This window comes from Melanotaenia boesemani, chromosome 15 (genome assembly GCF_017639745.1).
Source record: "Melanotaenia boesemani isolate fMelBoe1 chromosome 15, fMelBoe1.pri, whole genome shotgun sequence".
Taxonomy (NCBI): Eukaryota; Metazoa; Chordata; class Actinopteri; order Atheriniformes; family Melanotaeniidae; genus Melanotaenia; species Melanotaenia boesemani.
Window position 1 is genome coordinate 22,886,156 of NC_055696.1, and position 26,810 is coordinate 22,912,965.

Below are 26,810 nucleotides of genomic sequence, written 5' to 3' on the forward strand. Positions count from 1 at the left end.
CTATCAGGGTTTGCATGGGGGACCATGTATATTTGACGACATCCAGTTACACTCAGCTGATTTGTACCAACTCAACACAAGATAATAACCTCTATCCTCTAGTGCTTTCTATGACCTTTACACAGGAAGTCAGGATGAAGACAGATGGAGTGTGAAAACAGACGTTTTCTTGAATGTGAACATAGCTGCATGTGTCTGCATGTGTGTATGCAGGGTCATGTGACTCACTACCTCCTCCAGCCACCCACAACACCCCCATGTCGACTTCCAAGCGCGGCAGGTCCCTATCTGCAGTGCGACGGAGTGGATATTGCCGACTGGGGGATCATTACAAGGGCCATAAAAGAGCGATTTACAGAACGGCCAGCAAGTGCAGTCAGCACGGTCCTCCCACCCTACAGCACTGCACCGTGCTGGGTCACCAATGAAAAGCCCAAAAAACAAAGAATCAGAAGCCAGCGGGAAATCTGATGACTTATACATGAAGGTGAGAGACGTGGCAGTGCTTGTGGCATCTGGTTTATGGCCAATGAGACTGTCTTACACCCATAATTCCCCCACCAAACTCTAGTACTACTATATTAAAAATAAATAAATAAATATTTAAACCACTTTAAAATGAGAATTTATAATTAAAGGAATAATGCTGGGTTTCTGTCAATAATCACACTACTTAAGGCTGTGTGATAAACCAGCTCCCCACATTTCCGTTCTTGTCAGAAAAAAGCTGAGCTGCACATGCTCAGAGTTTTCGTCAGCTGCAAGCTTAACAACCTAACCCTTCACCTACCAGTGTAGACTTAAATGTCATTTAACTAATTTCTTATTTGAATGTTAATTGTTGGAAACATTCCTCTGAGATGTTGCTCCATGTTGACATGACAGCATCACACAGTTGCTGCAGGTTTGTCGGCTGCATCCATGATGAGAATCTCCTGTTCCACCACATCCCAAAGCTGCTCTACTGGATTGAGATCTGGTGACTGTGGAGACCATCGGAGTACAGTGGACTGGTTTTCATGCTTTAGAAAGCATTTGAAGATGATTTGAGCTTTGTGACATGGAGCATTATCCTGCTGGAAATCGCCATCAGAAGATGCTACACTGTGGTCATAAAGGGATGGACATGGTCAGTAACAATACTAAGGTAGGCTGTGGTGATTAAACCTGGCCACATTGGTACTAAAGGGCCAAAGTGGTGCCAAAAACTTCCACACACATAACACCACCAGCAGCCTGAAGCATTGATCTAAGGTACAATTAATGTTGTCATGTTGTTTCCACCTAAATTCTAAACCTTACATCTAAAAGTGTAGCTGAAATGGAGACTCATCAGACAAAGCAACATTTTCCATCTTCTATTGTCCAGTATTGGTGAGTCTGTGTGAACTGTAGCACCAAATGCGGTCTTCTGCTGCTTCAAGGTTGGATGTGTTGTGTGTTCATAGATGATATTCTGCATACCTTGGTTGGAGCAAGAGCTTATTTAACTTCCTGTTTCCTTTCTATCATCTCCAACATCTCCAGTCTGACCATTCCAGTCTGACCAATGTGAACATTTTGGTCCAGACAACTGCTGCTCACTGGATATTTTCTCTTCTTCAGGCCATTCTCTATAAACCCTAGAGATGGTTGTGTGTGAAAATCCCAGTAGATCAGCAGTTTCTGAAATACTCAGACCAACAATCATGCCACGTTCAAAGTCACTTCAATCCTCTTTCCTCCTCATTCGCTCAGTCATATTGACCATGTTTACATGATGCATTGAGTTGCTGTCATGTGATTGGCTGATTAGATATTTTTTAACCCAACCCTACTGTTAAAGGAGAATGTATTTTGTCATCAGCAAAAATAATTTAAACATTCCTCTTGTGCTTCCAACTTCATTTTACTGTTTACCATTGGGACTAAGAACTCAGGAGCATAGAAATGTTAACAGCTGCTACAATTACGTCTGCAGAAGAAGAAGATTTTGCATAATTGAAAGCTTGAGAAAAGCTACTGAATAGTAAATGCTCTGCAGTGATTGCACCTTTTAACCTCATAGCAGTTTAAAACACTTCACAAGGTATCTCATTCCTACATTTATACACAAGTGGAGCTATCATGGAAGGTGCTGGCCTGACACACTGAGAAACCCGTCCAGTGTCTTGCCCAGAAAAACACAGCCTACCATTTGAGTTATTATTTAAATTTGGATTTTTAACATTGGAATTGCATTCACCAGGTTTTCTTATGCTGGTGAACAACATTAAACCTGCTGATGCAAAGCGCTGCATGAAAACAAGCTCAAATCAAAGCAGTGTAGTCATCTTCAGAACAAATCATGTTTTCCTACTTTCAAAATAGTCTGGCAGGCCACCGGGGGAGTACAGAAGGAGGTGGGGGTTTACAGGTATGTGTTTATGTGTGCGAGTTGGAGAAAGAGAGAGATGGTGGTCTCTCCAAACTCACTGCTCCCCACTGCTCGACAGCCTAATCAGGCCTGCTGTACCCCCGTATATTAGAAACCGGCTTGAGGTAAAGTCATGCTGTGTTTGCTCCCAACAAGGCCCCCGTATCCCCAGGCTACATGTCTGAAACACACCCTGTGTTACAGGAGAGGGATTGGGGTGCACACACAAGCACACACACAGAACATCTAGTAATATAGGAATAAATCCTGTGTCCTTTTCTCTACTTTTCTTGTTTGGTCCTGAACTGCACTTTGGGGATTTTGATTTTCCTGAACCAGAAACCTCAATCCAGCTGTTGTTCTGTGCAACATACAACATCCCTGCAACCATTAAAACCTGACTTTTTACATCAGTGGATGCTTAAAATCAAAAACACCCACAGATTCACCACTTCAGTGTGACTGATTCATTGTCTTTGCAGAGGGTCACCCCAGCAAGAAACAGACCAACAAACAACAATAACAAAAGACAGAAAAAAGTGTATTTTGGACTTCCTTTCTCATCCAAAGTCAAGCAGTAAAAGGCCTCATAAAAACCAGTATCTGACAGAAACAGCCAATAAAACCACTTGAGCTTTGACACAGTTTCCTGCATTCAGGAGCGGCTGAGCACCAACACATGCTGACCGGCTAAATGGAAAGGGGCCTGGTCTGTTTCAAGCCCATCAAATGGCGAGGAGGATGCATTGATGCGTTGTGGAACAGAAGATAAACAGGCTTTATGGTGCATTACAGAGGCACACAAATATGTGGGCAAGCACAAATTTTGATGAACAACATCCTCGGACACGTTGCATTAAAATCTGGACGTCTTTTGTTGGGTACAATACGTCTTCAATGCTTCACCTCTTTTTTATCTAGTTAAAAACAACTGCATGAACACACCAGGGCCCGAATAAATTCCTGTCAGCATGACTGCTGTTAACCATCTAACAAATATTTATGCACACACACACTCAATGCAAAATACCTACACTGACCAGCTTGAGAGGGGCTTTCAGCTAAAATGATAATATGTACCATTCAGGGCACTGCGCTGCAACACCAGTCTTTGTAAAAGGATCCCACTGCTGTCAAAACACAGAATAAATCCAATTTTATTAATGTTTTCTCACATTTTATGATGCAAATACAATGTGCTGAATACCACAAACATGTTTGAGAAAATTTTCTATGCTAATTCTCTGTAAAATTGCATAGAGGAAGAAAAATACAGCCAACATGGCTCACTGTATGAAACACTCTTGTGAAAAACACACTTTCCTCGCTGTTCGTCACTGATCTCCCTTTTTAAGTCTTCCACATGTAAAAGGAAGTGAGCCGTTAAGTCAAGCAAACCCATAAATGAGTCAGATTGAAACAGGGCATTCTGGTAAACACAGCTATTTACCCTGGAGTTGTTTCTGAAAATCACAAGGACGTTTCTGTTTGAAACAGAACGGTTTATTATAATGTCCCTTTCAATTAAACACAGATTTCCATCTCTGAGAACTGGCTTCCATCAGCCTTGAATGTTACATCTGCAAACCTGACAAACAAAAGCCTCACAGGCTTTTTAATAAGATGCAGAAAATCCAGAAGGATCTTTACAGTAAATGCCACAACTCATTAGGCTAATTACCCTATCACACATTTACTCTGCTGCTAATAACAAAGTAGGCAGAGAGATGGAGGGAGGAAACCACACATCTCCTCATAAAGCTAGCATTCCAGCAATTAGTGAAAATAACATTAAAGCCTACACAGACTTCCTGAGCAAAATAGTTGAAGAAAAATGGCAGAGATGTTGATTTGCCTTTGAAGAGTCCACAGCATGCAATGAAGACACCACGTAGAGACAGGGACCCCGGCAGATCAAATTTTTATTAAAATAAAGAATCTTTTTTTTGATTATCGGAGATAATAAGATAAGAAAGTTAAGTTAAATTAAATTGTTTTTATAAATAGCAGCAGATAAAGATTTTTCCACATTGTGACCACCTTTGAGCAAACAGGGTAAAGTGTCTAACTTACATGCCCACTATGAACCGAGAAAAGAGCTAAATATTTATAGAAGCACAAACTGTTTGAGTTTAAGGTGAGAGTTGGTGAGGTTCTGAATTAAACATTTGACTTTAGGAGGACAGTCCAGTTTATTTTTCATCTTAAGAGGTCAGAAATTGACCACTGTTAGCTCTACACAACCACAATGTGTTTGTTATGCTAACATGAACTCTTCTACAGGTATAACCTGGCGTAAGAAATTTCTAACCCAGTAAATAGAGTCCTTCCTGAATGACTGGTTGCTGTCACTTTAACATCCTGATGGAGCCATTAAAACTATAAGCTAAATTAATTCTGATGTCATAAATACAGTGCTGGTGTAATTAGGATGTGGTAAGCTAGCTTAAAGCAACGCTACACAACTTTCCAACATTAAAACCCCGTGTTACTGACCCGTTTCACCATATATTTGCTGATTATATTTAATCTATGAAATAACTACCTCTTTTAAGCCAGGATATTGATTAATTTCTCTCCTTCTAGCTGTCTACTTGCTTGCTGCCAGCTGGTCTTGCCACTTATTCAGACTCGTTTTGTCTGATGAATCTGAGAAACGTGATCAAATTTAAAAAATATAGCATGAGAAGACAAAAAGATAGGAACAAACTCGAAAAATAACAAGACAACCTAACACCAAATGGTAATTTCACCATGGAGCTAGCAAACCACGGTCCAAGAAAGATAGACATTGGATTTTAATTAGTCTCCCCTACTCTATGCTAGTGTGTAGCAAGCAACTCTACAACATGATTAAATCATGAAAAAAAACATGTTTTAAACAGTCACCCCTACTTTATGCCAGTGTGTACCTTTCTCTGTTTTATCTAAAGTTGTATAGCCGAATGATCATGCAGCTAGCACTGTAAAAGGAACATTAAGAAGACATTATTTTTTAATCAGTCACCTTTACCCTATGCTAGTATGTACCTTCAACTTCTATTGTTTTGTAAGAAAAATGTTTTTACATTATTTTAAACTCATTAAGTTCATAAACATTATTAGCATTACTGTTAGCATTACCATTAGCATTATTGTGGTGCATAAGAAAGACAAAAATACTATATAGCTGAACGGTCTACATGTTACAGCTCTTTGCATTCATTTTGTTTTTCCTGTAAGGTTTTTCACCAAGCACTTAAGAGGAAGAGGTGGGAGGGAGTGGAGGCCTGAAAACTGAGTATGGAAGAGGAAGAGGAGCTGACTCCACCAACACCCGGAGCTGATTACATCAAAGAGAGTCTTGTATCTCAGAGGAGCTGCTGAGGACTTTACAGTGGCTTGCCTCAGGTCTGAGCGTGGGAGCTCGCACCTCCTCAGACAGCAGTAGCGGATACCTGGAGGTGGGACCTGAGGAGGTGAGACAGAAGGCCCTACAACTGTCTGCGCTGCTCCAGCTGGGCTGTGCCACAGAGCGTGGGGCATCCTCCATCTCATTCAACTCAACAAATCTAGTTAGTCGGTGTGCTGACTCCATCAGGGGATCAGCCAGTGCGATTAAAAATGTCTGTATATTTTGAATAATTCACTTCATAAATAGATAATGCAAGCTCATTATATGGGGTGCATCAATATTGTAGTGATCAGCTGAAAGTAAAGGGAGGTGGCATTTTTTAGGTTGTGTGTTGAGTTTTACCCAGGAGGGACTTCTTCTTTTCGTTTTTTCTACTTTTTGTCTAACTCTGTAGTAACCTAACAGGATGGTTGCTACCATGACTTCTACATTATTCTAAAAATAATGAATATATCTGTTTTTTCCAACCAGATTCTCTCATTATGTGTATTTTATGATACTTTCCAGTAGTTTATTTCCATCCTTTTAAGTTTGTTCATATTTAAGAGCTCCTTTGCAGCTTTATGAACCTAAATTGGTTGCACATAGGTCAACTAATTAATCACTTTATGATTTCAGAAAGTGTAAATCTAGTTAAATTTGCTTAACTGAACATGAGTAAATCTATTCAATAAAGGTGAGAAAAGAAATCAAGTTGTTTAATCAGCTGAACGGTCATTACATATACACTTGATTTTCTTTTACATTTTCTCATTTTAATAGCTTGTTCTTCAGGTAGTTATAATGTACTTTTTCACATTCATTTATTATAATTTTATTGTTGATTGCACAATGTAATGGATGTGGAATAATGAAACCATCTGCATTTAGATTGGTTCCCAATAAGCCTTCTTTTCACTAAGTAATTCTGTCTGCCACTGAGACTCTGAAATGACCCAACAAAATGAAGGCTTGATTAACACCACAGAGAGCTTCTAAAATTGGGCATCAAAATATTATTTTTCCTTCTTTTGTTTTTCATATGAACGACAATCATTGTTTCCATATAAATATAAAAACGTAAAATGACATTATACCAACCTAATTTTTTTTTTTTTTATGCACTAAACAGATTTAATGGGCATTTTTCTTCTTCTGTTCCTCAATACTGAACTTTAAAATACTTTCTTGTAATTACGTGTTTGTACAGAACAGTAATTTCTCCAGTATTACCATTACCATTTGCAACTATTTCACTATCTGAGAACGTGCTCTCTTTTAAAAGTCTCTTTTTGATCTCATATTTGCCAAAGCACCATTTATAACATAAAAAGCTGATAAAACTTGTATTTTGAGAAACTAGAAAAAAGTTACTGATTTGATTAGATTTCTGTGTGATATTTTACACAGAAATTTAGTTCAGATTTTTAGTGTCTGTTTAGCCGATTCAGCCTTTCTGAAATGTAAGAAAAATCTTTTTATTTTATTTTATCTGTGTAGAGTTTACAGAAAAAGTTCATGAGGCTGATATCAATAAACATGTCAGTTTCCCAGACAGAGGAGGAAGAAGCCTTACATTTCCCTTTTGTAACATTTAAGGTAATGTCTTAATACAAATGCAGTATAATATTCGTCCAATATGAACCTTTTATTTCCCAAGATGAATTCCTCAGGTTCTGCCATGTGGTATGATTGTGTTATCACAGGTTCTTTATTTATTTATTTTTTTTTTTAGTATTTTTCCATGAGAAGTATGTTTTTCATACACATTTAAAAGAAGCTAGAAAGAGGGGCATTTTAAGTTGGTTGCAATTAGCAATTTGAACCACTAGATGTCTCTACATTCAATATTCAGTACATTGTATGGGTACTAAGTTTTATTTTGTTTTAAAAGTTTGTTTTTTCAATGTGCTTTTTAAATGCTTCCTCTGCACCCTGCGGTAACGCTTTCAACGTTTTTTGTTAATTACTTTGAATTGTCTTGTACATGAAAAGTGCGTTACAAATAAACTTGCCTTGCCTATTTGTCTGGAAATGTATGCTACTTCCAGGACTGAAACACAAAAACATAAAAATAGTAGCAGTAGCCAAAAACATAACAGTGCAGTTCAGGAAATGTGCAACATAAATTAATATTTACTAATGTACAATACCAATGTGGCATTTCTTGTACAAGGTTCACATATGCCTTCTTGTTTGGATGATGGTTTTAACCTGCATTTGTGAATTTCAGGGTGAACTGTGCTCACAGACATTGATTTCTGGAATTGTTCCTGAGTCCGTGCAGCGATTTCCAGTAGAGAATCAGGTCTGGCTCTAATCCAGTGCTTCCTGAGGTTCTGAAGATCATGCGCTTCCAATTTTGACTTTTGGTGTTGCCCCATGCACACAGAGATTTCTTCAGATCTTTTGATGATATGATATGATATACTGCAGATGGAGGGCTCTTCACAGTATTCGCAATGTTATATTGAGGGACATTATTCTGAAACTGTTTCACATTTTTTAGAGGCAATTTATCGCAGATTGGTGAACCTATGCCCATCTTATTATCTGAGAGGCTCTGCCTCTCTGAAAGCCTCCTTTTATACCCAGTTATATAAATGACCTGTCACCAATTGCTCCAATTAGTTATTATATTCTCCATCAGTTTTTTTTTTTTTTTCATTTGTGGCAATTACTCTTCCAGTCTTTTGTTGTCCCTGTTTAAATTTTTATTAGATGTGCTGCTGCCATCAAATTCAAAATACAGTTTCCATGAAATGGTCAGATATCTCAGTTTCAACATCTGATATGTTGTTTCTGTTCTCCTGAGAATAAAATAGGAGTTTGTGAGATTATATTCTGTTTTTATTTACTTTTTACACAGCGTCCCATCGTTTTTGGAATTAAGGTTGTACAGCTGTACAATAGGTGAAGTTGTATAGCAACCTCAATTGTACAGCAGCTAATACTCAGATCAAATTAGGCAAGACCAATATAATATTGCAGTTGTGCCTTTGTGTACCATATTGTGAAGGACCTGCTGGCAAAAATCCTTGTAATTCATGAAAAACACCAACTAATTAAGAAGGATTTATTAGGACATTGTCCATAAAACTAGCTGGTTATGTTGTGATCTTTAATATAAAGCATAAAAAAATAGTAAAAAAGTCATAAAAATGCACTATATCAGTATAGTTTATTTCTACACTGCTATTTTTCCTAAGTCTGAATTTATTTCCATACTAACTGCATGATTCCATAAGAAGAGCTTAATTATCTGAAGAGTGATCCTTACCTTTGAAAATGACTGTTGGCGTGAAAGAGAAATAAATTAAGTTTTACAATGCGGCTCTGAAATCATGCTAAAGCTTTATTAAAAAAATAATAATAATAAAAAAAAAGAAAAAAAAAATATATATATATATATCCTTATGCCTAATTAAATTAAGTATTTTGTATTCTTTGGTCCTTTTTGATCAAAACAATAACTGGAATCAACTGTTTCCTGGTCCAGTCAGATAAGACCTATGGTCTATTCCACTGTACATCAGTTGCTGCTGAATCAAATGTTTATTTTAAAGTAAATTTGTAAATTCAAAGAGGAAAATGAGCCATATTTGATGAGTGAAAGATTGAACTGGAGGGGCTCCTTGGTTTATAAATGAGACCAATAGAAAATTAAAGTAAGCACAACTTCAAACGCTTTCATGTCATGATGAATTTAAAAGAACACATCAAAACAACTCCCATTTATAGCATTTATCAGTGAGTAGTCCAGTTTAATTAGGTCCAGTTTCTTAAAGCCTGCTCTGGACTAAAGACAAAATTGAACAGTTAATATTAAAGAATAATAAGAAAAGAAAAATTCAAGAACTACCTGGGACTTATTGCCAAACCAAACATGATAAATATTCAGTCAGCTAGTAGTATGTAATAAACAAAAACTGATTAAAACCATATAGTGTTTTACTCCTGGTTGTCTGTGAAAGTTCAGTGATTTGTCTTGGATTTAATGTTTGTAGAATATTGATATTTGTCCACATTTCTGGTCAAGATAGATGTACAGTATGAACCTTGCAGAACAAAACAATTTATAGACCAAACCAACCTGTAAACAGCCCTCTTGTCAGACTCAAGCTGGGCCTGGGGGTCAAGAGTTACACTGACAGAGGTATTTCCTGCTGCAGAGGCTGCTGGGATATGGACCTGTGGGGTCTTGGCGTTCTGCTGACTGGTGCCCGTCATCTGGCAACAAATAAATTAATCATAGTATTAACTGAAATTTAAGTTCCATTTTCAAGCAGTGCTTGGCATGCAAGCATGAAACTGATGTCCCTTTGCATAAATACGTACACGGCAATTTTTATCTGCCCCGGGATACAAGTTAAAGTACAAAGAGTAATGTTCAGAGCTAAATGCATACATGCTAAGCTAAGAATGACAATGCTAGCATGCTGGTGCTGTACTACTTTAATTATTTAATCTTATTGTAGCATGCTAGCAAGCTCGACTGGAATTGGCTACTTTTAGAATATTTGCATGCTTAAATGAAAAATTATTTAGCTTGCTAACATGCTAAAATGAACTAATAACTAAGTCCAGTGGCAACTAACTGATGTTTTTTTTGTTGTTTTTTTTCACTTTTAATAGCCCAAAACATGTTATTGACTTCCATAACCATGAATGTCGGGAGGAAAATTGTATGTCAGTTCATCAATTTCACTCCAAAGCAGAGGTTATCTTCACTGTGGAGTTGAAAAAGCTGAGAGATATTAGATCCGTATCTGGAAAACACAAATATCCATAATAAATATCATGATTTTTACTAATTTTGTTGGAATATTCTGATCAGCGTGGTGAACTGACTGATTAATAGCTTACATAATTGATTGAAATACATTAGAGTTGGAAACTAGCTACTTTACCTTTCAGCTTGTTCTCAAAACACTACTGTCAATCAATTTGAACGACATATAATCACACAAAATTTATCAGTCATGTAAAATTGTTGCGCAGAACTCTTCCACTTCTCGTCGTTAATATGCAGCTGCTCATAAGGACAAGGTTTTTTAATCACCTGTCGAAAGCAATAAGGTGCAACGTGTATTTGATGCTATCAGAATACAAATGCAGTACTCTCTGAGAGCGTGCCTGAACTCACCCGCCAGCGGTAGAACTGTGCGGGTGAGAACCAGAGCACCCTCAAGGGGAGACTAGATACCAAAGTTTAAAAGAACAACCCTGGGAAAATCAGTGTTTTCTGTAAAAGCGGTGGGGAAGTGGAATTCCCTTCCCACCCATATCAGAGGGTCTGGCAGCTTTGCACTGTTTAAAAAAATTTATTAAACTTTGGCTAAAATCCACACAAGACAGTAACCATGATTAAATGCCTCAGCTCACTTATTTTGCACTAGTGAATTACTAGTGATCCTTTCAAAGATGCTGCTATAACTACAGTAGGTCCTTTTAATATTATTTTTCACTATTTGTACAGTTTATATTTTTTAATCCTGTTATTTAGACTAAATTCTTATTGTTGTATTTATAGCTTCTTACTGTTTTATTTGTTTTTGTTTTGAAATTGTCAATTTTTTTAATGTAAGGTACTGTTTTTTGTTCTTTTTTTTTTTTTATTACGTATTTACTGTTTGTTTACCTGCCCGGGGACTGCAGATGTAAATTAGCTTTTAGCCAACTCTAGTGCAATCGTGTGATTGTGCATTGTCCCTGCCAAATTAACAATAAATTAAATTAAATTAAATTAAATTAAATTAAATTAAATTAAATGAGCATGTTTACAGTCCAGTCACCTGATGACACCTTACATTAGACACATTGCTTTTATAGTAAATTATTAAAAGTCAAAAGACACTGAGTCAGTCAAAATGTTCACTGCTATAAAGCCTGTACATAAATTTGTATAAAGTTTTCCCAAAAATGCTTAATTTCTTTGCTGTAAGGATCCACAACACGACTTGAGAAAAGCCGTTCAATTCATGGTCTTCATCATTCTTTACCCCACTTTCCTCTCTCATACAATCTCTGTGCGGAAATGAGTCTAACAACCCCCATCCCCCTTCATTTTTTTTTCTTTTTTTGAATCAGTGTGGGGTGGGAGGAAGCTTCAAGTCTTAATCCCAACACCAAATGGGAAATAAATTAGCTTCTTCACACTTAACTAGCTCTCATTTGCATTTGTCGAGCGTGCAGGCTGCAGCTCGGGAGCTCTCCCCTGGCACTAATCCTCAGTGCGACGGCAGACTGAGGTGGTGTGGACGAGGAGAAAGGTTAGGTGATCGGATGAAGATGCTCGACTCAAGAGACACTGGATGTTCGGCAGTGTTAGACAAAAACCTACGTCCAGTCTGGCTCCAGTTAGGATAGATTATCATCAGCAGTGGATGAACACAGCTGCTCAGGATTGATGTCTTTGATGTCTCACTCTGACAGGCAGATCACTTTTTAACACATGTAATAATTCTAACATCTTATATAATCTTTCAAAAGAGAAAATGACTTTGCCAGAGGATTTTGTTTTATGAATTTGTCGTAGTTAAATCTAAATGTTCTACATTAAATTCATTTTTATGTTCATAACCCTGTTTTCTTTCATCTTTTACAGAATTGCTTTAAATCAAATTTTAAACTGACTTACAGGTCACAAGGGTCAACATTCATTACCTAACTTCAGGGTCTTAGAGACACCAACTATAAACTAGTAAATATATAGCAAATTTATCCTATCAGCCAGTCACTTAGCAGCAACTCAATTACTTTAAGCAGACATGGTGAAGACAACTTGAAAGTCCAAACTAAGCATCAAAATGTGGAAGAAAGAGGATTTAAGTGGCTTTAAACGTGCCATGGTTGTTGGTCTGAGTATTTAAGAAACTGCTGATCTACTGGGATTTTCACACACAACCATCTCTAGGGTTTACGGAGAGTCTGTAAATCAGAGTCTGAAGAGGAGAAAATATCCACTGAGCAGCAGTTGTCCGGACCAGAATGTCTTGTTGGTGTCAGAGGTCGGAGGAGAATGAGCAGACTGGCTGGAGATGATGAAAAGGCAACAGGAACTTGGGATAAACACTGGTTCCAACCAAGGTCTGTAGACGTCCCACACTGAGGCTACAACTCACACAGACTCACCAACACTGGACAGTAGAAGATGGAGAAACATTGCTGGTCTGACGAGTCTCCATTTCAGCTCCACATTCAGAATTTGTTGGAAGCAGCATAAAAGTATGGATCCATCCTGCCTTGTGTCAACAGCTCGGGCTGTTGGTGGTATAACGGTTGGGTAGTTTTTTGCACACTTTGGGCCCCTTAGTACCACCGTGGCCTGGTTTAACCACCACAGCCTACCTGAGTATCGTTGCTGACCATGTCCATCCTTTTATGACCACAGTGTCGCATCTTCTGATGGCTACGTCCAGCAGGATAATGCTCCATGTCACAAAGCTCAGATCATCTCCACCTTCTTTCTAGAACATGACAATGAGTTCACTGGACTCCAAAGGTCTCCACAGCCACCAGATCTCAATCCAATAGAGCAGCTTTGGGATGTGGTGGAACGGGAGACTCTTATCATGGATGCAGCCGACAAACCTGCAGCAACTGTGTGATGCTGTCATGTCAATATGGAGCAAAACCTCAGAGGAATGTTTCCACCACTTTGTTGAATCTATGACTCCAAGAATTAAAATACTTCTGAAAGAAAAATAGAAGTGTCCAATTGGTAGTAGCATGAAGTAACTCATAAAGTGGTGAGTGTAAATCTGTTTTACATCTGTGATCAATTCTGAGAGTATTTTTTTTTTTTTTTTATCACACTGGCCTTTACCAACACATTAAATAATTCCAAATGAGACAATTTCATTTTGTTATAACATCTTGCTCATAGAGGTGTTACAGGGCATTTAGCATCTCTGCAAGGCAGCTAATCATTAACATTGATAAGATAACCAATAAGTTACCACACTTATTGGTCCTTTTTTGTCAGCTTTTTGGTTGTAGGAGAAATGGACAGCTATAACAACCTGAACCACATAAACACGAGCTAAACCTTACATCACTCTGGGTAGAGCACTTCTGCCACAGGATGGTGGGGGAAGTGCTGCAACAAGTTTTATCCAACACATCTTTCTGGACTTCAAGGATCTGCGGCTGACATCTTGATGCCAGATGTCACATTCAGAGGTCCCTTGAGCTGAATCTAGGCTTGGCACATTGGTCATTGCACAGGCAAACTGTAACATCAACACACCACTTTAGGGTTTTATGCGGGTGCTTAAGGAACACTTGACCAGCTGCAGTTGCTGCAGAGGAAAATACACCCCAACATCTCTAGAATATTAATGCAATAATGAACAAGAGGTACACCATTTATGCTGACAAGCAGTGATTAAGTTTCCTGCAGAGTGACTCATCTTTTCCAGCTGCTGCAGTAATCTCCCTCCATGAGTTCTGCCCAAACTGGGAATCCCAGAACTCTTGTATTGACGGGTGCATGTGCTAATTAGCCTTTTTTGTTTAGGAACTGTCCTGATGGAGTAAAATTACCTAAAATTTACAAATGGCAGCCAGTTGAATTCTCTTAATGCTAAAGTAAGGCGGTTTCCTGCTTCCTCTATCATTATTGACATGGATAACGACAGAAACCAAGATCAATCTAATCCTCTATTCGTTGCAGCCACATTTAAAGCAATAGTTGACTGTTTCTCATACAGTTTAACAAACTGGGATTTGTGTCAATTATAATGAAGACGGGAGTCAGTGACAATTTTATGGCATTTTCTTTCATTTTCTGAATTACCAACCTTGATGTTGTACTATATTTTTATGTAAAGATGATTCCAAAGTTCCATATTTCCTCAAACTTGTTAAGTTTTTCATCGAGGTCAAGGAATAGTGTTTAGAAAAAGAAGAGATAAAGATTGTTTCAGCTGTACATGGACCTAACCTCCGCCATTTAAAAAAAGGTAGTAGGGGTCGGTGGATGGTGTCAGACTTCAATCATTTAGGTGCAAGGTTCCTGATCAAAAGCACAATGTTTTCCACAGTCCTTCCACAGTTACATAATTTCTCCTTCACTCTCATCCACTAGCAGTGATCATCAGGATCAGGATGACAACTTGTGGTAGGGCTGGGCTGTAGCCTCAATTTCCTGTTGACAGGGAGGCACCCGGTGTGGTCTTCTGCTGCTGTAGCCCATCTGCTTCTGCTTCAAGGTTGGATGTGTTGTGTATTCAGAGATGCTATTCTGCAGACCTTGGTTGGAACCAGTGCTGATCTGACTTCCTGTTGTCTTTCTATCATCTCCAACCAGTCTGTCCATTCTCCTCTGACCTCTGACATCAACAAGACATTCTGGTCCAGACACCTGCTGCTCACTGGATATTTTCTGTTCTTCAGACCATCTCTGTAAACCCTAGAGATGGTTGTGTGTGAAAATCCCAGTAGATCAGCAGTTTCTGATGTCACATTCAAAGTCACTTAAATCTCCTTTTTTCCTCATTTTGATGCTCAGTTTGAACTTCAGCAAGTCGTCTTGACCATGTCTACATGACTACATGCATTGAGTTGCTGCCATGCGATTGGCAGGTTAGATATTTGTGTTACTAAGTAACTGAACAGCTGGACCTAATAAAGTGGTCACTGAGTGTAGAACTCTTACTGTGAGATCCTTGACACTAAAAGGAGGTGAACCAAAACTCAACAAGTGACTTAAATATTGTTTTTTAATAGTAGTACTTTAATTAATTCTGCCAGAGTTTTTACAGGATCTCACACCAAACATGTCATCACTTATTTCTCATTAAAATTTCCTTACTAATAAAGATATATTCAACTGGAAAATCGTTTAAATCAAAAGATAAGAAACTTAAAAAAATGAAAGGCTGTTAATAATTTTAAAATAAGCACTAAAAAAGTAAAAAAAAAGTTTATAATATATATAATTCACATAATTATCTTTTAAGCATTTAAAACCCAGTTAATTTGATTTTAATCAATGAAATCATCTTTCTACAGATTTATATTTGTAGACTCCTAAATTCTGATCCACTCAATGCCATTTTCAACCTCAGTCCGTTCACTTCAAATCAGTAAGAACAGGTCAGATATCACCAATATAAAATGAAATGTGCGAATAAGTGAGCATGGAAATGCTCACCTGTTGGCTCTCCTGGTACGATGGTGGAGGAACGCTCTGGGTGGCCATCATTGTCACTGCAGGTGCTGGGGACGCATGTTGCATCATGGGGCAGCTTCACATCGAGACTGAAAAAAAATGAAAACATAAAACATAAATCCACTGCAAGAGGTTCTATTGCAGCTGCAGCCACCAGGTGCTGCTGTGACTAAGTAATCAGAGTTGGGATACTGGCACACATTACCCAACTCTTCTTCTTTCCTTCCTCACTAACTCAATTCTCTGCCTGTCTGCTGTTTGCCTGCCTCTGTATGTGTTGCACAGAGCTGACAGAACAGTCAGGGTGATGTATTAATTCTGAGCCATCTAACGACGCAGCCAAGCAGAAAGGAAACAAAGCAGCACACACTTAATCATGAAGCCCTTTTACAGAAATATGAAACACAGCAGCAGGTTCATGATGACACTGCAAATAAAACCCTCTACTTGTTTGCCAATTACAGAAAGCAATGCTTGTTAACTAATTACAGCTGGCTTAAAAGCAACGCTCTGCGGTGGAGTCGCCATAGTCGTCTCTATCGGTTGGCTGCTGGTGTTGTTGCACTTTAACCGAGCCAATCAAGAGGGCTAATTAGGGCTCCTCAGGACCCCACAGGGTTGAGGGCCGTACCCCGTGGAACTCTGCTGCCCCCACCTCTACTGATGGAGCTAATTGGTTCGGGGGTATGTTGCACTCAGAAACACACGCACGCAGACCCCCCACCACTGCTGCAACTTACTGTAGGCAAGCACAGCTGGTTATCCATCCTGAAGCTACATATAACCTATGTATATGAACTGCATAAAAATGTTGTGCATGTGACCTTTTGTCATTTTTTACAGTTTTCTACCAATATCAAAAACATTAAGCTACATTTTAAGAAATAAAAATACAAGAAGGCTGATGCAAACATCACATCAATGTTCTTTTAAAGCCCAACTGTTGGAATTATTGGTGAAAAAAAAACACATTATAATGCAACATAAAGCCATGTGTGGTCATGAACGGAAAGAAAGCACTTACAATGGATCAGCGAACATGAGCTCAATGGTATTGACCTGCAGGAAGCTCTTCATTATGAGCTAGTGGGATGGAACTGAAACATCTGAGCACCGGTTGAAACATCCGTTCAGAGCGACCGCCTCAGGAAATAAGGGTGCAGTAAATCCACCTGACCGGACCGCTGAGGCCATGGATTTCCAGTATGTGGCTTTAAGGTTATACCATTATAAAAATCATAATAATAATAATAAAAGTAATAATAAATATTCATGAAAAACTCCATACAGAGATATTGGATATTCAGTATAAGGAATATGACTCATAAACATGTCATTAAGTAGAACCCTGATTCCAGCACATATTTTTATTCCCAGCAGAACATAAACAACATATCAAGCTACTCAACAGTCCTGGCTCTTTTTTTTATTATTATTATTATTATTATTATTATTATTATTATTATTTCAGCATGCTCCAAATGTTTTCTGTTGGTGAAAGGTCTGGACTGCAGGCAGGCCGGTTCAGCAGCCAGACTCTTCTCCCGTGATCCATGCTGTCGTGATGCAGTGTCATGATGTGGTTCAGCATTGTCTTGCTGAAATCTGCAAGGCCTTCCCTGAAAGAGACGTTGCCTGGATGGAAGATGATGTTGCTCTTAAACCTAAAATGTATTTTTCAGCATTGATGGAGCTTCACAGATGTGGACACTGCTTATGCCTTCGGCACTAATGCAACTCCATACCATCAGAGATGCCGGCTGTTTAACTGTCCACCAATAACAAGCTGGATGCTCCATCTCCTCTTTAGTTATCAGGACATGCTGTCCATGCTTTGATATTATACAATGGTAGTAAATGGTAGGATCGTTAAAGTCTTTTTTCTGAAATTGTTCCACATTTACTCCTTCATTCTCTATTGCATTTAGACTATTTTATTTTACTTTTGTTTTGTATCTATTTGCTTTGATTGGTTGATTTGAATCGTAAAGTGTCGTAGGATTTTCTGAAATGCGCTCTAAATAATGTATATTATTATCATAAATATTTATTCAAGGCGGATCGGTGCGGCCTCTGCAGTGATGCAGACTCTGCATCGGTATGTAGCGGCCAAAAGGCAAAGCTCTTGATTTACTGGTCAATTTACGTTCTTACCCTCACTTACGGTCATGAGCTGTGGGTAGTGACCAAAAGAACGAGATTGCGAATACAAGCGGCCTAAATGAGTTTTCCCCGCAGGGTTGGGGGGCTGTCCCTTAGAGATAGGGTGAGAAACTCAGGGATCTGGGAGAGGGTCAGAGTAGCGTCACTGCTCCTCTGAATTGAGAGGAGCCAGATGAGGTGGTTCGGGCATCTTGTCAGGATGCCTCCTGGACGCCTCCCTGGTGAGGTGTTCCAGGCACATCCCACCAGGAGGAGGCTCTGAGGAAGACCCAGGACACGCTGGATGGACCACATCTCTCGGCTGGCCTGGGAACACCTCGGGATCCCCCCTGAACGAGCGGGTGAAAGTGGCCGGGAAGCAGCTGCCCCCGCGACCCGACTCCAGATAAGCGGCAAATAATGGATGGATGGATGGATTATTTATTTATAGACACAGTTTGGTGAACCTCTGCCCATCTTTACATCTGAGATGCTCTGTCGCTCTGATTGCTCCTTTCATACCAAAGTCATGTTACTGGTCTCTTAACAATTAACCTAATTAGTTGTCAAATGCTCCTCCAGTTGTTTCTTTTTTTTTTATTTGTACCTTCCAGTCATTTGTTGCCCTGATTCCAACTTTTTTTGGGACGTACCTTGAAATTCAAAATAAGCTAATATTGAATTAACAAAATGTCTCAGTTAGAAAATCTCATGTTTATGTTCTATTAGGAATAAAATATGGATTTATGAGCTTTGTAAATAACTGCATTCTGCTTTTATTTACATTTTACAATGTGCCCCACAAACTTTTGAAATTATGAGTTGTAACAAAACTATTTCCATTCACATCAAATCACAAAAAGCAACTAAAATATCAAAATATCATTTCATTCCTGAGCTCAGTCAGATGTTTAAAAGAAAAAAAATCTATGTGTTTTTCTAACAAAAACCGACTGTGCCACATTTTGTGTATTGACTTTTATCATTTTCACTTCATGTAAAAGAAAAATGAAATCATAATTTCTATTTTTGTAAAGCAGAATGGTACAAACCTTATGTTTATTTAGTGTCTCAAACAAATTATTGTCAGAACTTAGTTATAATGACCAAGTAAGTACAGTCTGGCTTTATCATAGTTATACACCTCTGGATATTAGCGTTTTCCTCATACTGGTGTAGCTGGATGTAGCACTAGAAAACTACTGGTGCTTATCCTATATATCTGTGTGAGGAGCCCAGCAATAAAAAAATATTGTTTTGGGTTGTTTTCAGTTTCTTTTTGCCAGACAGGAAGTGATGCTAAGTTCTCAGAATCAGGACAATACATTACAACAGTTTAGCATCACCAAGCTCATCTCCCACAGAGATCCAGACCCTGGCAACGGCTCCAAATAGAAAAGCAAAAAACAAGACAGCTCTCTGAGACCCTTCTGTGTTTGAGTGGCATCCAAATCCAACGCTGCTGCCAATATTCTGATGTTAAATGCTGGTTTGGTTTCTAATTTGGGGTTTAAGCTGAAAATCTGCATGTTTTCTTTTCTTTTTAGCATGTCATGCTGTTCTTGTGCGTGTGCTTCGTAGGAATGTTTATGCACCCAGTGCAGCATCAGATGAGCATCACTGTTTTTGTTGTGTGTGTTCACACTTGTTTGTGTGCCACGCTCATGTCTCTGCGAGCCATTTCGTGTACCGATTGCGTCTTCTGCTTTCTGTTCTCATTCCAACTGGTATCAGCTGAAAGACATCTTCTCTGTTATCAGCGCTCATTTTAATTGCAAATGCAGCGAGCGTGTTAGTGATTAAATGGAAAATTGCACATTAATTGATGAGACTGAAGATAAAGCAATTCCAATTACCACACTGTATTTTAGGCAGCCTCTCAAGTTTCGCCATTCCTCGAAGGAACGAGACACCAAATGCCACATTTGGGCAGGCAATTGTGCATCCATAAATATGCACACAGCGACACATAACGTGTGCACAAACACATGCTGTACGATGGCCGCTGAGCTGTGAATGTAAATACAAGAATACAAGGAAAATACATTCAATTTCAACACAACAAAGCAAACTTAAAAAGTCTAGCAGACAATAACCGTCTTCTTTCTGAACTCATCAAAAGGCATACAGCCACACAATATGTGGTAAAATCTATTTTTAAGCTAAATGGCATGTTTGTTCTTCAACAAAGACCTTTGAATTATTACAGAGTTCATAATGCATATCAACTGAAAACTGCCTGTAGTCGCAATCAAAATTCAAAAGCAAAAAGTAGAAAATGAAAAGCAGGCATAAAATTATTCCAACAAACATCAAAGGGTTTTGTGTGTTATGATTGGAGGCTCTTGTACGCTTTCATTGGATTCTGTGCAGTAAGAAACATTTCTATTCAGCATTCAATTTTTCAACAATTCTCAGCCATGTAAAGTACCTTTGCCACACTGATGTAAGGTGAGTCAGTGGCATAGCTGTTTCACCTCGTTTACCTCTGGCATTGAAATGAAAATTCATATCTGGTCAGATGTAAGGGTGATCATCGCCTGTGGCCTCTACATTTCAGCTACATCTGAAGCCTCTTCTTGTCCGCTTTGTTTGAAGGTGAATTTATTGTTCAGCACTCAGCTTTCTGCTGCAGACAAAGGTGATATAAAGACCTGAGCAGCATCATGGAGAGTGTGCTTGGCTCGCTCACGTTGAATTATCAGCACATCACAGTGCAGCAGTGAAAGACGCTGCCGGAGCTGACAGTAACACAAGCTGTGCTGAACAGGTAATTCGGGAAATGAGTGATGTAAGACTGATCACATGTGGATTTGGATGTTTGATGTAGGAAAAGCTGTGATGTTCAGGCTTTTATCATGCTCTTCAACACACATCAACTCACCCTGCTACAAAACTGAAGTTCAGCAAAGACTGGAGATGAAAAAGATTTCGTTTTACTTGTTCAGGAATGTTTTGCTTGAAGAACTTGTGAGTAGTCAAAGGTCTTACTCACAGGGACTAGAGAAAGCATGCAGGAAGCCAGGCGGGCTAACTTAGCTAGCAGCTTTTTAGAATAGAGATATCAGAAGATAGAATTTTCTGGTATCTAACAATTCCACCAATTTTATCCCCAAAAAAACGACTACAAGACAGAAAAATATGTGATTAACAAAAGCATTGATAGCATTGGACAGAGCTCTGTAAAATAATTAGATTTAAATCTATAATTATTCTAATTATTTCTACCAAATTTTATGAAAAGACGTCAAATAGTTGAGATTTTTCAAGTCTGTACCAATTAAGCATGCTATCCTTAGAGCCATGGCTTTTTGAGTGGTGTTTAGCTTTAAATGGTGTGTGCCGTTTCCATTCTGAGTAGGTGTTAGCTTAGTTTCCCTATCAGAATCCATGATTTTTACAAACTCATACAGTTCTGGATTTTATGTGCATGTTAGACACATGCAGCTCAAAAGTATTTTATATAAATACACCAAAGGAAAAAAAAAAGGAGGGGAAGATGATATTGTAGAAAAATAAACCTTTAAACCATGACATTTTTGCATGTTAGCATGATGGAAGAGAGGTTTGTTTTGAACTGTTAACAGTCCTACGTAAAAATGACAACTGACTTTGTGCATCTTTCTATATTGGAGTTTGCTCATGAATGTAGCCCAAACTGTCAAGCCTTTTAACATGCTAGAAAATGTCATAGAGCAAATGTTGTCAACACCAATAAGAATAGAAGGTCTTAAGAAAAAAAAAAAAAAAAAAAACATACCAGTGTGGATATTGAAAAGCAGTCTTAGATGTTCTAGATGACACCTCTGTTAGCTTAGCATTAGAATAACATCACCAATCTGAAAATGGTCAAGCTATGCAATAATTTATATCAAATTTCATGTAAAAATATCAAATAGCTGCTAAGATTTTTCAAGTCTGTACCAATTAAACATGCTGTCCTTTGAGCAATTTCGCTAATCAGGTTCAAAATACAAAAATATGTGTGAATTATTGAAATGTAAACATCCTTCTTCGGTAATGTTTTTCTTAAGCTTAATTTGTTGTTCTGGTATTTTATTCACTTCAACTTTCTGACTGTCTCTCGGGTTGTGGGCAGAGGAAAAATATTGTATGTTGCTAAACCTGCAAACGAAGCATTGACAGCTCCTTTGAACCTGGTGGATTATAGGTGGTCATCACGTTTGACTCTCATTAAAGCCTTTAATTCCAGAGCTAAACCTTATATAGCAAATCGTATTTACATTCATTATTTATTCACATATCTGCTTGGTATTGGCCAAGCATTCATCTCCATCCATAATCTCCATGCTGTTCTCACAAGACTTCACTCCAGATGACTTTTGCTTTCATCAAATTCTAAGAAGAAATAATTAAATAAGTTTAAAAGAGCAGCCTCCAATTAGGAGAGTAATTAGTCTAAACCCCAAGATACTCATTTTTTTAAAAACTTAAACAACCACCAAGTTTTAGCTTGCTGGCTTTGCAAGTGATCAGTTGGATGTGCATGTCAGAATCCAACAGCTTCCCTCAATAATCTTGCTGATACTCCTGAAATCAGTGTTATACTTAAAGTTAGATTCAAATACACTTTCAGTCTGATAGATAACCTGACATACCTACATATGTGATATCCAGCTTTACATTCTGCATCAAAATCTCATTTAATCTTGTTTGAGTTTTGCTGGGAAAGAGGTTGGCCTGCAAACGCAATGAATAAAATTTAGAAGTGGGTATGTCACCTTGGTCAGACATTATGCATCTTGATGGCCTGTAAAAGAGGTAGCTGAATAAATAAATCAGGTGTTTTTGAATATGAGTAGGATCTAATCATTGCCTTATTGTCAGGCCTGATTTACAATGCAAACACCAGGAGGCGAGGCCTTGATGGCGTTGAGTAAAGCAATGGAGAGAAGAGTAGAATGGTAATGAGACTGGAGCTGGAAAGGGGGGCTGGAGGGGAGATTGTGTACACATTTGCGGTCGGGACTTGAATCGGAAAATCAGAAAACATACAGATCAGATCGCAAACACCCCACACATGCAGGAATGGACATACATGCAAACAGAGGCATGTATAATGATGCACGAATGCCGGCACTAAACACAGAGAACTAAAAGCTTCACGGCGTGTCATCCTGAGGGCAAAATAACACTCGCCGCCTCACGGCTTAAAGTACAAGCACACACACATTTCCACAAAAGCACACTCACATTAAGGTTCGAGTGCATACACAGCCGGAGGCAAGGAGAGTCTAACCAGTGGTCTTAGGGCTACAAATCTCCCCCAGGCTAAAGCAAGCTCCATGCATACTGCAGTCAGAATCCAGTCTACACTCCCAGACCACCTCATTAACCCAAGCCACCAGTCCTCCCTTTACCCAACCAACCTTGCAACTCTTTGCTCCACACCAGCCCACACTTACAATTCAAACCAGTATCTTTTATTCATCTGCTCTAGTTGATTGGACTCACCTACACGACAGATATGGCAAGGATTTGAAGCCCAGTGAAGGACTTTTCAACACTCTTGTGGACTATATTAACTCCATGTTTTGCTATTAAGGCGGCCAATGTGAGGCACGCTGGATGGAAATGGACCATAGTTTAAAAGCTTTTGTCTTGGGTCAAACATGAGGAATGCAGTTCTCAACCTCTATAGAAAATGGAAAGTTACAAATGCTGCAGTGAGGAATGCAATGTTTTGTTTTTTTTTTTTTTTGTTTGTTTGTTTGTTTTGTTATGTTTTGTTTTAATGGAAATAAAAATAAAAAAAAAATTAGCTGCCTGATCTTCAAGTAGTTTGATGAAAGAAGACAAATTTATTTATCTTTTTTTTTTTTAAATAAAACCTCCAAACCCCATCATACAATAATTGTCATTACAATGCCTCTCTTAGTGAAAACACTAGGATGTTTGTTGGTCTCACTGACTCCAAAGGCTCCCCTCACTTGTCCTTATCAATTTCCAATGACATTTTATGCTTGAATTTAAATCTATAACCTTTTGAGTTGATTCTTTCATGCTGCACTTCTTAATAAAACGCCCTTCACATATTCAAATATGCCTCACAGCCTTAATGAAGACACAAGGATTTCCCTCGGGTAAGACAGTTTGCAAGACTCATAGCTTTTTTTCTAATTACTGACAATGGCATCAGTGCTCCAATCTGACTTCAGTTCTTGTTTTCTTTGTATTTATGCAAATGTTTGTTTGGATTCCAGTTTGATTGTGTCGCTTTCTGCTTTTGAAATTACATTATAAAATCACAAATAAAAAGGATCCTGTTAAAAACTACAGTGTAGTGAAAACATTTTTGGAAATCCTTAGGGACGGTTGGTTTGCATGCAAATAACTTGATTAACATAGCTAAAAGCTTTTATTATAATTTGGTCCATTTTTTGCTAGAAATGTTGACCTTATGAAAGAGGTTTTAAGGAAATCAATGCTACCCATAGGTAACATGAATTGTACCAGCTGCAGTAGTTTATATCAACAACAGTTTCATTTGTCATCTTTTCATTAATGACAGTGAAATAAGAAAATAATGTTAAAACTACTAACATAACAGTAATACATTTCATTGTAATGTTTTAAGTTTATTTTTTATGTATTAGTTGAAAATTAGAGGTGCTTTTTTTTGGTTTTTATTTTGAAAAACCAGTAACAAACTACCCTTTCAAAGGGTTTTCTTAACTATATATTTATTGTTTTTCTTCACCTAAATCTGACCAGCTTATGTAAGCAGATGAAAAAGAAAAAAAAGTCACATGTAAGGCCACAGTCCAGGGACTACAGATGAAAAAAAAATAAATAAATAAAATTAGCCATTAAGCTAATTCTGTCACATAGGCAGTAATTGCACTGTACCGTTCTGTCCCTGTTAAATAACCTAATAAAAATAAAAGCAACAGAGCTGGGCCTCTGTCTTCTAGGAGGCCGTCGCCACAGCGCCAAACTGCAGTAAAACTGCAAAAGTATTTTAGCAATCCACCCTTTCATCCCCACGAAACCAGGGATTAGCCTCCATGAAACTGATCATGTCTGAAGCCAGGTACCAAGGTGGATAGGTTTGAGGCCTCTGCCGTCTGTGGTACTGTGAGGACAGCGTAACCGCACCACTAGAGGATATGATGTCAATGTGACGAACACTCACCAAACACAACAACAATAATGGCATCGGTGACTACTTGTGTTGTGGTGCTGCTCCAGACAGTCTTGCCTTGTGTACAGCTTTCACACAAAAATACACTGCTTTTACACACAGTATATCGCTACTGTACCATCATCAGCGGGAGCAAGCGGATATGTCATTATCTACATCTTGTTCTAGCTTTCAAGTGTTACTCTTTAATCATCATAGTGCCCCCCACAGCCTTGTACTACAGTGGTTTTTTTGGGGATGGTGAAGCCTTTCTCTCCATTTTTACACCAGAACCGGCTTTGGCACCATGTGGACATAATCTAGATGAAAGCATGTGAAATCTGTAGTGATTGCAAACATGGCCAGACTATCTTAAAGCAACACTACATAACTTTCCAAACCTAAAACCTCTGATTCTGACTAGTTTTTATAGCAATATTTGTATTTCTCCGTGGCATCTAGAGGCTGAGAAACTGCACTTCACAACCTTCACAACATTTTTTTTTTTTCTTTTTCTTAAAACAATGCCCGGGCTGTGATACTCCAGCCTGGGGCATCAAGTGCATTTTGCCTTATGGCGTCACGTCACCAGCTAGCAACTGGATATCAACACTGGCCATTTTGAACATGCACCATGACTAATTCAGCAAAAAAATGCAAAAGGGCGTTAGCAGAGGAAGTGAACAGGTGATAAAACAAGAGTCAAAATTGGGCTGACTTTTACTTGCTGGAAAGAGCTCAGAAAAGAGACAGGATGCAAGACAGATGTTGAATTATCCTTCGTTGGGGGTGCAAAAGTGAGAAACTTCCAAAGTCTAGTAATGCTACTTAAAAACCAATTTAAAAAGAAAAAAGATAAAATAAAAAGACGAGAGACACCTTCTCTGAGAATAAAAATGGATTTTGGTATGACAGCAATTTACATGACATTTACTATAACCCAGCAGATACACAGTCACAGGCTTGGATAGATAGAAATGGGTCATGGGCTAAAAAAATAATAATGTTAAACAAAAAAAAAACAAAAAACTGCCTGAATATAAGTGTTAGACAGATACCGAAAACTAGATGTATAGTTTAACCCTGGCAATCAAATCAGTCAATATTCATGAAATTCATCCTACACCCTAAACACCACCACTGGCAGCTGACTGGCTTCCATGTAACATAAACATTACAATTAATATTTATTACAAGTATCCCCTTAACTCTAAAGCAGAAAGCTCAGGAGTGTGAGCACTCATTAATGTGAAACCAACTTCAGACTGGCTCCAGCTCAAATATGCCAGCATGAAGGTTTGTTTTGTCCCACTAGGCTGCAGCACATGCCTGCATCCTCCTACATAAAAAATTATAATAAGATCATGGACCTGCTCTGCTATATATACGACGTACATGGCAAACGTGGCTCGTTGCCATTGACTGCATGTCTGACCAGCATCAGTGAACTTTGTTTCATTTATTCTTTTTACTTTTTTTCAGCTGTGTTGTGAATACATTTACACTGCATCATTTCCAAAAACAAATACACACAGAGATCCACACACTCCTGGGAAGAGGGTGGGTGGAGTTTGTGAAG

At 38.4% G+C, this 26,810-nt stretch overlaps 1 protein-coding gene across 1 annotated transcript in view; it reads right to left on the reverse strand.

Moving 5' to 3' along the window:
• Positions 1–26,810, reverse strand: part of pknox2 (pbx/knotted 1 homeobox 2) — a 152,852-nt gene that overhangs the window by 41,404 nt on the left and 84,638 nt on the right. Inside the window, exons 4-6 of the mRNA XM_042008855.1 lie at positions 15,928–16,034; positions 9,862–9,998; positions 9,049–9,060 (exon numbers count right to left, since the gene is read on the reverse strand). Of these exons, the coding sequence (XP_041864789.1) occupies positions 9,049–9,060; positions 9,862–9,998; positions 15,928–16,014 (236 nt within the window). The 5' untranslated portion in view covers positions 16,015–16,034. The remainder of the gene's footprint in view (positions 1–9,048; positions 9,061–9,861; positions 9,999–15,927; positions 16,035–26,810) is intronic.